The following is a 13,876-nucleotide window of genomic DNA, read 5'->3' as shown; positions in this document are numbered from 1 at the left end:
TTCCCGAGCAGAGCGATAAATCACCGCATTATACGGTGATTCCATGCGGAAATGTAACAAAATATCAATTCATAAAAACTAAAGCAGGCGGTATGTGGACGGGGATTACCGCTCCCCTGGATGTAGCGATAGGCATGCGGAGTATATGTAAGTGAATGGGACAGACCTCCCAAGCAGCAGCAGAGAGAACACCGCATGGAGGGACTCGGCCAGATTCTCCTGTTTCCGCATGCCTACCGACAGCCTACAGCGGGATATCTCAGCAGAGTACATTTGAAATCGGCGCCAGTAGACTTGGGCGCAGGATACAGCGGTATATAGCTGATCCTGCTTCTGCACCATTCCGGGCCGATTTAATTACTATTCCCCCTCCAGGCCACCAAGGAATAGTCTGGGAATGAAATAATTCGGCTTCCAGCAATTGCTGGAGGCCGAATTATGTTTTTAAGCAACCTCGGCTCTGTCTTCTGAAGGAGCCGACGTTACTCACTGAGCGCTTCAATAGGAGTGATTCCTATTGAAGTCTATGGAGGCGCCGGCTGCTCCCAAATCTAGCAGCGCTGAAAAGCACTGCTCCGATCTCCGCACTCCTACCGCAACAGGCAACATTTTTATGAATGACCACCCAGAAGGCTGAAATACCGACAGCGGTGTTTCCCCGCACTGATTTAATTTACCGACAGCACTTCTATGAATGATAGCCTATGAAGGAAAATGAACCAGGATAGAAAGGACCAGTGTGGTTTGAATTATAAAACAACATATGTTTCTTATGAAATCTTTATGGTATGCATGACAAGAGGCGTGGCGAGGGTGTGGCCTGGGGCGTGGCTTAAGTGTCCCTTTTTCTCATCTCAAAAAGTTAAGAGGTATGGATTGTTGTTATATATTGAGCAGAGCAGAGGTCGGGGAGGACATACTTTGTTACAGAGGAGGTCATAGTCAGGGCAGTTTCTAGGCTAAAATGCACCCAGGGCGAGGGTGTTAAAATTGCGCCCCCTCCCCCCATGGAGCCAGGTATACATTGCCGCAGTATAGGTTAGTCAGGTCTAGTTGCACTCAGTATAGGTAGCCAGCTATAGCTCCCCCCAGTATAGGTAGCCAGGCATAGGTGCCCCAGTATAGTTGCCCCCAGTATAGGTTAGCCAGGTAGGTGCCTCCAGTATAGGTAGCCGGTATAGTTGCCCCAAGTATAGGTTAGATAGGCAGTTGCCCCCAGTATAGGTTAGATAGGCAGGTGCCCCCAGCCTAGGTTAAATAGGTAGGTGCCCCCAGTATAGGTTAGTTAGGTAGGTGCCTCCAATATAGGTAGCCAGTATAGTTGCCACCAGTATAGGCTAGGTAGGTAAATGCCACCAGTATAGGCTAGGTAGGTAAATGCCCCCAATACAGGTTAGATAGGTAGGGGTCCTCCAGTATAGGTTAGATTAGGTAGGTGCCCCCCAGTGTGGTTAGATTAGGTAGGTGCCCCCCAGTGTGGTTAGATTAGGTAGGTGCCCCCCTAGTGTGGTTACATTAGGTAGGTGCCACCCAGTATAGGTTAGATTAGGTAGGTGCCCCCCCCAGTGTGGTTAGATTAGGTAGGTGCCCCCCAGTATAGGTTAGATTAGGTAAGTGCCTTCCAGTGTGGTTAGATTAGGTAGCTGCCCCCCACAGTGTGGTTAGATTAGGTAGGTGCCCCCCAGTATAGGTTAGATTAGGTAGGTGCCCCCCTGTATGGAGGGGGGAGTCAGCCGCGGGGAGGGCAGCCCGACCTCTCCCTCCCTTCCTCGCCGTGGGCTGCCCTCCGTGCTCCCCCCTCAGAGTCTGACTGCAGGGAATCGCTGTGTAGGGAGGGCAACTCACCTCCCTGGTTCCAATCGCCGCCGGTCTCCTCTTCTGTCTTCTCCTCACAGCCGCTGATACACACGCTGCTTCCTGCTAAACAGGAAGCAGCGTGTGTATCAGCGGCTATGAAGAGAAGAGGAGACCGGCGGCGATTGGAACCAGGGAGGTGAGTTGCCCTCCCTACACAGCGCTTCCCTGCAGTCAGACTCGGAGGGGGGAGCATGGAGGGCGGCCCGCGGCGAGGAAGGGAGGGAGAGGTCGGGCTGCCCTCCCCACGGCTGACTCCCCCCTCCATTACAGCGCCCACAACTCCTTTGGCGCCCAGGGCGCCCGCACGGGCCGCACGGCCCTAGAAACTGGCCTGGTCATAGTACACCTGTCACTATCCTGATCACCCCCCTTGCAGCAATTGCCATATAAGAGACTTTTATATAACTGCTGTGACTTGTTTGTCAGTTTTCTAGCGGTCCCCCTACATGTGCCATAGATTATGGTTTGTCATTTCACAATTCAGGTCAATCAGGGCCAGTACAGCGTGCCCAGTCAACATACCTTCATTACATTACTGTCATTTTGCCTTGTACAGCCATTTCTACACCAATATTGTTATTTCCCTCTAGAATTATCATCTCCCCCCTTCCCTAGTGTGCAATAGATTATGGTTGGGGACTTAAAGTCCATTCTCATTTACAGGGACAGGACAACATATCTAGTCAACATACTCTCCGCACATAAGTGGTATTTTGCCCTGTTTAGCCATTTCTGCACCAATATTGTCATTTCTCTCTAGTATTATTTCTCTCTAATATATACACACACACACATCCTCGACATCATATAAACATCGCTCATTTTTTATTTGTTTATTTTCCCACTTTTTTATTGACAAATGATAACAAAAAGAGGTGCATGACCAAATGTAGATGCTGGTGACAAGCAGGAAGGAATCTTGTGAGGATGTGGGTCCCCCTCTCCTCTCTTTACCAGTAGTCCTATGCCTGTCAGCAGTGGCAGCTAGGGGGGGGAGGAGTGGGGTTATGTAGGAAGTTAAACGTTGCAAAGAGACGTCGTGGGTTGGAGGCTTGAGTTCTAATCAGGGCAGCAAAATACTTGTGTTTAGCTTCTGATAGTGCAGTGTGGAAAAGTAGCAGCTTTATAATCCAGGAAATCGGGATTGAGACGTGATTTCCTCCATTTCCGCTCAGCGGCTCGTGTCCCTTTCTTGAGCTTGCGTGTGTGGGTGGTGTGTCAGGGTTGGGGATTGGGGGAGTTGTTGGGGCAGAAGGTTAGGGGGACAGCTTCATCTAAGGCTGATGAGATGGCAATGTTATATTGTGCTGTTGCTTGATTGGGGCATGACAGGGTGGGGAGGGTGGAGGAGAGGGGGGGGGGGGTCAGCTAGGATGGTTGGATTCAGATTGCGCAAATCCCTTTGCCATCAACCAGGCTCGGTAGGGAGAGCAGAGGAGGAGGAGTGGGAGAGGGTGAAGGTGAGGAGGTGATGGTCAGAGAGAGGGAATGGTGCAATGTCCAGGTTGGTGAGGGTGGCGAATTTGGAGAAGATGAGGTCGAAGGTATGACCAGCAGAGTGGGTTGGGGAGATTGCGTGCTGGGAGAGGGAAAGGGAGTTGACGAGGGAAAGTAGCTGAGTGGTGGCAGGTGTGTTGGGCGTATCAATAGGAATATTGAAGTCCCCGAGGACGATTGTAGGGAGGTCAGATGACAAAATGTGGGGTAGCCAGGAGGCTAGGTTGGCAAGGAAGAGAGATGTGGAGCTAGAGGGTGGCGGTATAGGACCGCAAAGATGGCTGGAAAGTGATGGTTGATGCGGATTGCATGGGCCTCAAAGAATGAGAAGTGCAGAGGGGGGGGGGGGGAGGTGAAAGGACCCGGAAGGTGCATGATGGGGAGAGGGGCAAGCCCACCCTTCCTCCAGTCCTGTTGTCAGGTCTGGGGGTGTATCTGAGGTGTAGGCCCCCATAGGAGAGGGCTGCAGCAGCAGTACAGTCAGAGGGTGTGAACCATGTTTCCGTGAGGACGAGGAAGGTGAGGGATTTGGATATGAAGAGCTTGTGAATGGCTGTGAGCTTATTGCGGGTGGACCTGGCATTCCAGAGGCCACAGGAAATAGTGAGCGAATGCCTAGAGGTAGGACAGATTGGAATAAGGTTATGCCAAGGGGGTGTGCGGGTAGAATGTGGGGAGGAGAGAAGGGAGGTGCATGGGGGTTGAGGGCCGAATGAGAGTCTAAGGACAGAAGGGGAGAGGGTGCGGGGAAACAGAAAGGGACAAGGTGTAGAAGAAGGTGGAGGTAGAGCATGTGGTGGTGGTGGTGATGGGGGAGAGGGAGATGGCTGGGAAATGGCGGAGGGTTCTGGGAGTGAATAGGAGGGAAGGGGTACATTTTGTAATGAAGGGATAAGGTAGGATGGGGTCTGGAGAGTGGAAGCATAGACAGCGGGACAGCAGTTAGACCAAGATGAGATAAATGTCACCAATGATGTGGCTGAAGGGGTTCAGCAAAATTGCATCAATAATCAATCTGGGGAGGAGCAGTCCACAGGAGATCAGCAGTGAAGTTGGTAGAACATCAATGATGGCAAAAAAATCCATCAGTGTGTGATTGGTAGATGGGTGGTCTGGTTGGTAATGACGTAACTTGTCTGGAGGTCGACGATGGATTAGCTGGTGGGGAGTTCAGCAGTGGAGCAGCCAGCGAAGATCAGCAGTGGTGTGGTTGGTGGGGCACGGTGAAACCATCGGTAGTTTGGTCAGCAGGTGTGCAGTGCTTAAAGGAAAACTGTAGTGAGGTATATGGAGGCTGCCATATTTATTTCCTTTTAAGCAATACCAGTTGCCTGGTAGCCCTGCTGATCTATTTGGCTGAAGAAGTGTCTGCATCACACCAGAAAAATGCATGCAGCTAATCTTGTCATATCTGTCAAAATTGTCAGAAACACCTGATCTGATGCATGCTTGTTCAGGGTCTATGGCTAAAAGTATTAGAGGTAGAGGATTAGCAGGATAGCCAGGTAACTGGTATTGCTTAAATGGAAATAAATATGGCAGCCTCCATATCCCTCTTACTAAGTTTAGCTGGTGTATGTTGAATATGGTATTGAGGGTACTTCTATGCAAGGTATAGAAAATCAGCACATGAACAACAGCCCAGAATGTTGTGCTAGTTCACTTCTATTTTCTTCTGGTTCAAGTCTGGTATTATTCTGTTATTCTAAAGTACCCTTAAATTAATACCCTTTAAAGAGAAACTCAAACCACGAATTTAACTTTATCCCAATCAGTAGCTGATACCCCCTTTTACATGAGAAATCTATTGCTTTTCACAAACAGACCATCAGGGGCGCTGTATGACTGATATTGTGGTGAAACCCCTCCCACAAGAAGCTCTGAGGACCGCGGTCTTTTTGACAGTTTGCCACAATGTAACAAGGTTCACAGACAGGAAATAGCTGTTTTCTAGCAACAGCCAAAACAGCTAGCAGCAGCTACATAACCTGCCCACAGTAAAAATGTCACCATGTAATAAATGTCAGAATGTAAATCGGGGAGAGGAAAGATTTTACAATGAGCAAACACTGACTAAATCATTTATACATAATTATTGTAAAAATGAAGCACTTTTTTTATTACATTATTTTCACTGGAGTTCCTCTTTAAATGTATACCCTTAAATTTATACACTGCTGGCCATATGATCTGATAATATATCCCTGGCTAGATTGATGCTAACAAGCAGACTGATTGCAGCTGTGAATATACTAGACACTAGACACTAGCCTCACAGAGGCAGGGCCAGTCTACAGATAAGCAAATTGTGACTAATTAAATAAGCAAATGGTAGCGCAGGAAGTAGCCCCAATTATTAACACTTATAATTAAGCAGATGGGAGCAGAAGCGCTATGGTCTGCACTAGCCCTGTGGAGAACAACAACCCCTCAGTAGTGCATGAGATAGATGGGTATTGAAAATCAGACCCCTTTCCGAAACACCAAAAAGTAAAAAAAAAAAAAAAAATCTGTACTCTGTTTCTTACTAGTTATATTTTAAAGGCATTCTTTACTTTTGATTTATGGCTTTAGAGTAAAGAACTAAACTCTGTTTGGAATGAGAGACTTATACAAGTGTAATCAGCTGTTGATGGAGGAGGGTGACATGGTGAGGACATGTACAGAGGAAGAAGAAGAGACGTACATGAGGAGTGATCAGCAGTCTATGGACGAGGGTGACATGATGAGGACCATTAAAGAGGAAGAAGGAGAGACTTATGTGAGGAGAGATCAACAGTCTATGGAGGGGGGTGACATGATGAGGACAATTAAAGAGGAAGAAGAAGAGACATATGTGAGGAGTGATCAGCAGTCTATGGAGGAGGGTGGCATGATGAGGACAGTTAAAGAGGAAGAAGAAGAGACATATGTGAGGAGTGATCAGCAGTCTATGGAGGAGGGTGGCATGATGAGGACAATTAAAGAGGAAGAGGAAGAAGAGACATACAGGTATGTGAGGAGTGATCAGCAGTCTATGGAGGAGGGTGACGTGATGAGGACAATTAAAGAGGAAGAAGGAGAGACGTATGTGAGGAGAGATCAGCAGTCTATGGAGAAAGGTGACATGATGGGGACAATTAAAGAGGAAGAAGAAGAGACATATGTGAGGAGTGATCAGCAGTCTATGGAGGAGAGTGGCATGATGAGGAAAATTAAAGAGGAAGAAGAAGAGACATATGTGAGTAGTGATCAGCGGTTTATGGAGGAGAGTGACTGGATGGGGACAATTAAAGAGGAAGAAGAAAAGACGTGTGTGAGGAGTGATCAGCAGTCTGCAGAGAAGGGGGACGTCATGGTGAGAATTAAAGAGGAAGATCATTTTACTAATATAGAATCGGGTACGTAAAAACACTGAAAAGATATTTTAAGATGACAATGGTTACTGTACACAGTGTTAGGGAGTCTAGCCCAAGGACTCCTTGGTCAATAGGTGCAGTCTTACTGAACAGGAAGGGCCAAGATTTAAACCCTGATCTCCTGTGTCAGAGGCGGAGCCCTTAACTCCTGTCAGCTTATCACAGGCCGGTAACACTAATTCACCTCTACTGTAACTTAGTGTTACCTTCCTGTAATAAGCTGATAGTGGTTAAAGGCTCTGCCTCTGACACAGGAGACCAGGGTTCAAATCTCGGCCCTTCCTGTTCAGTTAGCCAGCACCTATTGAGCAAGGAGTCCTTAGGCTAGACTCCCTAACCCTGCTACTGCCTACTGAGACGCCCTAGTGGTTGCAGCTCAAGTACTTTGAGACCGGCAGGAGAAAAACGCAATATAAATGTTATTTGTCTTGTCTATGTTACACAGGAGGTGCACTGATTATTATTATTATTATTTATTGTATTTATAAAGCGCCAACATATTACGCAGCGCTGGACAATAAATATATACAATGATACAAGGATGACAGACATAAGGTTATACAACATAGAACAAAGTTATACATACAAATTGTACAAAATACATGATCATGCAATATGGGCTGGTTAGGTAGGCCCAGTAATACAAGTACAGGCTGTCATAGGACAGGAGCACATGATCCTGTAGATTACACTAGGGAGTGGAGGACCCTGCCAGAGGCTTACAATCTAAAGGGAGGGGTGGAAACACTAGGGGGGGCTGTTAAATATTCCTTAGAGAGTTACTGTGTGGTAGAAGGTGGGTAGGCCATCATAAAGAGGTGGGTTTTGAGGGCTTGCTTGAATGTGTTGAAAGAGGGAGCAAGTCTGATGGGTGGTGGAAGGGCATTCCAGAGGGTGGGGGCAGCTCTTGAGAAATCCTGCAGGCGGGCATGGGAGTGTGAAATGCGCGGGGTGGTGAGGCGAAGGTCGTTGGAGGAACGGAGGGGGCGACCTGGTGTATACTTGTGAACAAGCTCCGAGATGTAGGTAGGGCATGTTTTGTGCACAGATTTATACGCCAGGCATAGAATCTTGAAACTTATCCTGAGACGGATAGGGAGCCAGTGCAGGGATTCACAAAGGGGAGATGTGGATGCAGAGCGGTGCGAAGAATGGATGAGTCTTGCAGCCGCGTTCATCACTGATTGAAGGGGGGCAGTGCGTTTCAGGGGGAGGCCAGAAAGGAGTGAGTTACAGTAATCAAGGCGGGAGATGATGAGGGCATGGATGAGCAGTTTGGTCGTGTCCGGGGTTAAGAATGGGCGGATCTTGGAGATATTACGGAGGTGTAAATTGCAGGCTCTTGTGATGTTTTGGATGTGTGGGATGAAGGAGAGGTCAGAGTCCAAGGTGACACCCAGGCAGCGGGCCTGGGAGGTAGGGAGAATGGTTGTGTTGTCGATTGTGAGGTGGAAACCTGGGATGGGTGCAGCAGCATGGGGTGGAAAGATCAGGAGCTCAGTTTTGTCTAGGTTAAGCTTTAGGAACCTAGCTGACATCCAGGAGGAAATTGCTGAGAGACACGAGGAGACCTTGTTTATGGTGGTGGCTGAGAGATCGGGGGTATGGAGGTAAATCTGAGTGTCATCTGCATAAAGGTGGTAATTGAAGCCCAGGGAGGAGATAAGCTTGCCAATTGAGGAAGTGTATATGGAGAAAAGAAGGGGGCCTAGAACAGAGCCCTGGGGGACCCCAACTGAAAGGGGGGCAGGAGTTGAGGAGGAGCCATTGAAGGAAGTGGTGAAGGAGCGATTAGATAGGTAGGAGGAGATCCAGGCCAAGGCAAGCCCATGGATGCCCATGGACTGTAGTGATTGGAGGAGGAGGGAGTGGTCAACAGTGTCAAATGCTGCAGAGAGGTCAAGGAGGAGCAGGATGGAATAACTGCCTTTGGCCTTGGCAAGGGTAAGGTCGTTGACCACCTTGGCGAGGGCTGTTTCAGTTGAGTGCGCAGGTCGGAATCCAGACTGTAGGGGGTCAAGTAGGGTATTGATGTATTGGGTAATGCGCTGGTGGACTAGGCGTTCGAGGAGTTTAGAAGCATAGGGAAGGAGGGAGATTGGGCGGTAATTTGAGGGTAGGAATGGGTCGAGTGAGGGTTTTTTCAGCAGGGGAAGCACAGTGGCCTGTTTGAATGCTTTGGGGAAGATGCCTGTGGAAAGGGAGAGATTGAACAAGGAGGTGAGGACTGGGGCCAGGTCAGGGAAGTGGGGACGAAGAGTATTCGCGGGTACCGGATCACAGGGAGAGGATGTGGGGGGGGGGGGGGAGCCACTAGCAGCAGGCTGACTTCATCAATCGTGGCAGGAGCAAAAGAGGCGAGGGGTGGATGAGACAAGGGAGCCGCTGGGAGGGAAGGCAAGGGGACAACCTGAGACGCATTGGTAAGGGAGGGATGGAGGAGGGAAATTTCATTGCGTATTGTTGCAATTTTAGTGGTGAAGTGGTTGGCAAGGTCATTGGCTGAGAGGGAGGAGCTGGGAGGGGGAGGAGTGGGGTTGAGGAGGGAATTGAAGGTAGCAAAAAGCTGTCGAGGGTTGGAAGCTTGGGTTCCAATCAGTGCTGCAAAGTACCTTTGTTTAGCCTCAGAGAGGGCAGTGTGGAAGAGTAACAGTTTGGCCTTGTAATCTAGAAAGTCAGCATTGAGATGTGATTTCCTCCATTTCCGTTCGGCTGCTCGAGTTTCTTTCCTGAGGTTACGTGTGTGGGTGTTGTGCCAGGGTTGGGGGTTGGGGGGCTTGATAGGGCGGAAGATTGAGGGGGCAGCTTGATCTAAAGCGGATGAGAGGGCAAGGTTATATTGTGCAGCCGCTTCATTGGGGCATGTTAGAGTGGGTAGGTGGGAGGAGAGGGAGAGAAGGGGACTTGCTAGGACATTTGGGCTGAGATTACGTAGGTCTCTCTGCCATCGACCAGGCTGAGGGGTGGGGAGAGAAGTTGTTGGTGGGGAGATAGTGAAGGTGAGGAGGTGATGGTCAGAGATAGGGAAAGGTGCGATGTCCAGGTTGCTGAGGGAGGTGGACTTTGAGAATATGAGGTCAAGAGTATGACCAGCGCGGTGGGTGGTGGAATTTGTGTGCTGAGAGAGACCAACCCTGCTACTGCCTACTGAGACGCCCTAGTGGTTGCAGCTCAAGTACTTTGAGACCGGCAGGAGAAAAACGCAATATAAATGTTATTTGTCTTGTCTATGTTACACAGGAGGTGCACTGATGACATAGAGAACAATTAGCATGGTACAGACTGTAAGCAAGAGACTTAAGCTCCAATATACAGTAGGTCAGGAAGACACGAGCTATAAACAAATAATATTAGAGCTAATAGCATGTTTCGTGGTAAAAAGGAAACTTCTTCAGATGTGTCACGCTGGATGTAAGTGTTTTGCTGGAGGTAAGTGTTTTATAGTACTGTAGTAATCAGAGGTATAATAACTATAAGATGAGGCCCAGGGCTGTTAGAGGCCACAGGCCACTTACCCCCCCCCCCCCCCCTACCCTCCCACAATTCTGGGGCTCAGCCCCCAGATCATGTCCTGTTGTGTACATACTGGTTGTGTAACCCCTGGCAGATTGGCCTACAGCATCTAATATGGACAAAAAGGCACCAGCATTTGTGGGGGCCTCTCATGACTTGTAATTACTCCCATAATGATACTAACAGTCCTCTGTATACTTTTACATACAGTTTTGTTCAAAATAATAGCAGTGTGTTTAAAAATGGGAATGAAGCTCAAAATCCTTCGAATAGCTTTTATTTCCATACTCACAAATGCATTGGGAACACTCCGCATTCTATTCCAAATCAAAACATGAAGAAAAATATATTCAATACAAGATATTGAAGAACAGTAAATATTAGACGGTTCAAAAAAAAAAAACCAAAAACAGCAGTGTTTGCATTCTTCTTTATAAACTCAAACATTCACTTTATAAATTGAAAAATGTTTTAAGATTTTGCTTTCCTTCGAATCACTGAACTGATATTTAGTTGTATAACCGCTGTTTCTGAGAACCGCTGTACATCTGTGTTGCATGGAGTCATGGCCACTGTGAGCAGGTCCAGCCCAGGATGATTAGACTATAGTCCACAGTTCTACTCTATTTCTTGGCTTTGACTCAGAAACTGCATTTTTGATGTCACCCCACAAGTTTTCTGTTGGATTGAGGTCTGGGGATTGGGCTGGCCACTCCATAACGTTAATATTGTTGGTCTGGCCCTACGCTTAGGGAGGACCACCCATGCCGCCCCTCCAAAGGATAGATGCTCTACTGCGTTATTTACTTACCCATAGTGCACAATGCGCATCCTGGGAGCGAACACACCAATGATGGGTTCGAGGGGGGGGGGGGCGCAGACCCCCCCGGTGCACTGCCACTGTTAGGGGACCTATACGCACTTTCTCCCCCCCACAACTCCCCCAAAGATAACAGTACATACAGTGCATACTAGAGAAGAGTGAAAGGTGTGTGCTTCTAACCAGTCTTCACCTGACTTATATACTGGGTCTATTGACTAATTGACACTGACTCTCATCTAATTAAAATGTCAAGGTGTTTGCATGCTGCATTCGCCTACCAGAATATGCGGGGTCTTACCTCCCTGCCATTCCTGCAACATTCACAGTGCGGTGGGTGCATTGCAGTGTAACAGGGCATGGTATGGTACCGTACCGCATGCAGCACATTACCACTAAACACACGTTAACAGGGGAAGTGAAGCATATTTTTCATTCACTGTATGCTTCACCATATACAACGAAAACACTGCCATAAGGTGTGGTGCAGCTTTTTCATTTTATTGCGTTTTGTTCCTGTTATACAGGGAACGCAATGCAACGTCTCACTGTGAACGTGGCCTTACTGACAGCTGTGCTTTTGTTGAGTCTGGGAAGGTTTGCAGACCGGTTGGGGGGGGGGGTCAATCTGAAGTGTTTTTCTTCTTCTTTTTTTTTTTATTGCTGTTCCTCCCCTCAGAAGTGATGATATTTCTCTATTTGCAGTGCGGAGTCCTGGCATCAGGAATGTCTCAGAGACTCGTCTCTCTGTATCCACAGACTGTACAACGGAGAATGATGTCATCACGCAAGATTCTCCCACAGAAATCTCTACTACCTCTAATATTCCACCCGACTCTCCCAGTCCCTCTAACCCCGGGGGGCCTCATGCGGGAGCCAATCAGAAGAAGGGATTTTACTGTGCTCAGTGTGGGAAATGGTTCAAAACAAACTCATACTTTATCAGTCATAGTAGAACTCACACTGGTGAGAAGCCGTATTCATGTACTGAGTGTGGGAAATGTTTTGCTCAAAAAAATCAACTTCTCAGACATGAAAGAATTCACAGCGGTGAGAAGCCATATTTTTGTTCTGAGTGTGGGAAAAGGTTTATGCATAAAGATCACTTGATTCTGCACAAGAGACAGCACTCAGGTGAAATGCCGTATTCCTGTTCTGAGTGTGGGAAATGCTTCTTACGCAAATCACAGCTTAACAAACACCAACAAACCCACACAGGTGAGAAGCCTTTTTCATGTTTTGAGTGTGAAAAATGTTTTAGAAGTAGATCAAACCTTGCTCAACATGAAAGATCTCACACCAGTGAAAAGACAATTTCTTGTATACAGTGCGGGAAACATTATGCACAGAAATCAAACCTTTTAAGACACATGAGATATCACGCAGGGGAAAAGCCATATTCCTGTACTGAGTGTGGGAAATGTTTTTTAGAGAAATCAAATCTTAATGAACACAAAAGGACCCATAGCGGTGAGAAACCATTTACATGTTTTCAGTGTAGGAAATCATTTGTAAAGAAGGCAAATCTCATTGCACATGAGAGATCTCACACTGGTGAGAAACCGTATTCTTGTACTGAGTGTGGGAAATGCTTTGCACAAAAAACAGATCTTGTCATACACAAGAGGACTCACACCGGTGAGAAGCCTTATTCTTGTACTGAGTGTGGGAAATGTTTTGTGCAAAACTCACAGCTTGGTGTTCATATGAGAACTCACACTGGTGAGAAACCGTATTGTTGTACTGAGTGTGGGAAATGCTTTGCACAGAAAACAGATTTTGTCATACACAAAAGGACGCACACCGGTGAGAAGCCTTATTCTTGTACTGAGTGTGGGAAATGTTTTGTGCGAAAATCACAGCTTGTTGTACACGAGAGAACTCACACCGGTGAGAAGCCATATTCCTGTGCCGAGTGTGGGAAATCTTTTGCTCGAAAACATCAACTTCTCAGACATGAAAGAATTCACAGCGGCGAGAAGTCATATTCTTGTAGTGAGTGTGGGAAATGTTTTGTGCGAAAATCACAGCTTAGTGTTCATGAGATCTCACACCTGTAAGAGGCCATTATCCTGTGCTGAGTGAGGGAAATCGTTTGCTCCCACCTATAGGCAACAGCATATTGCAAATAAGTGAATAGATTTATACATTTCACATATGAATGCCAAATACCAAAAGGTAAAGTTCCATATTGACAGACACAGTACATGTATAACTGGTTCTCAGAGGTTTAAAGTACGTTAGCCTAGGCACGGCATAGTAGATGGGTAATTAACAGTTAATCTGCCAACAGGAAAGAAGGAGAAATGAAATCACGGCTGAGGAGTCGCCACAAAAATCACTTGACTCCTCAGTTTATGAAACTTCTGATTCCGACTCCAGGTACCCAAAATTACTCCGACTCCACAAGCCTGAATTAAGTACCAAGGATCGTGCCATTATGTCCCTGTATGATATCCAGGGATTCCATGTTTTGTGAAAAAAGAGTCAATTTTTGCTAGAATTGTTTCAGACATCATGACATTTTGTACTTTTTGAGTAACAGCTGAAAGTGACAAGGTAGCAATTCTCCAGCTTTTTACTTTGTAAATTTGTGTAGCATTAGAGATGCGTTGGATGAGCCTATGGCTTGGTTCTCGAGGGCTTATGGCCCAAGACCCTAGGGTCAGTGGAGTTACAATTAGGTGAAGAGAGATTCCTCAGAACTATGAAACATTTCAAAGGGGGTACAAATGTGTGACATCATGTCAGAGTGAGCCTACAGCATCATATAAAAGTCTATGTGATTCAA

General features: G+C 47.1%; 1 protein-coding gene across 1 annotated transcript in view; it reads left to right on the top strand.

Moving 5' to 3' along the window:
• Positions 1-13,876, top strand: part of LOC137537125 (zinc finger protein 208-like) — a 98,341-nt gene that overhangs the window by 60,455 nt on the left and 24,010 nt on the right. The window contains exons 4-5 of the mRNA XM_068259257.1: positions 5,942-6,734; positions 11,791-13,141. Coding sequence (XP_068115358.1) covers positions 5,942-6,734; positions 11,791-13,141 — 2,144 coding nt within the window. The remainder of the gene's footprint in view (positions 1-5,941; positions 6,735-11,790; positions 13,142-13,876) is intronic.

This window comes from Hyperolius riggenbachi, chromosome 10 (genome assembly GCF_040937935.1).
Source record: "Hyperolius riggenbachi isolate aHypRig1 chromosome 10, aHypRig1.pri, whole genome shotgun sequence".
In the NCBI taxonomy this organism is placed as follows: domain Eukaryota; kingdom Metazoa; phylum Chordata; class Amphibia; order Anura; family Hyperoliidae; genus Hyperolius; species Hyperolius riggenbachi.
Note: the sequence above shows the minus strand (reverse complement) of the source record. Positions and strands in the feature narration are given on the sequence as shown.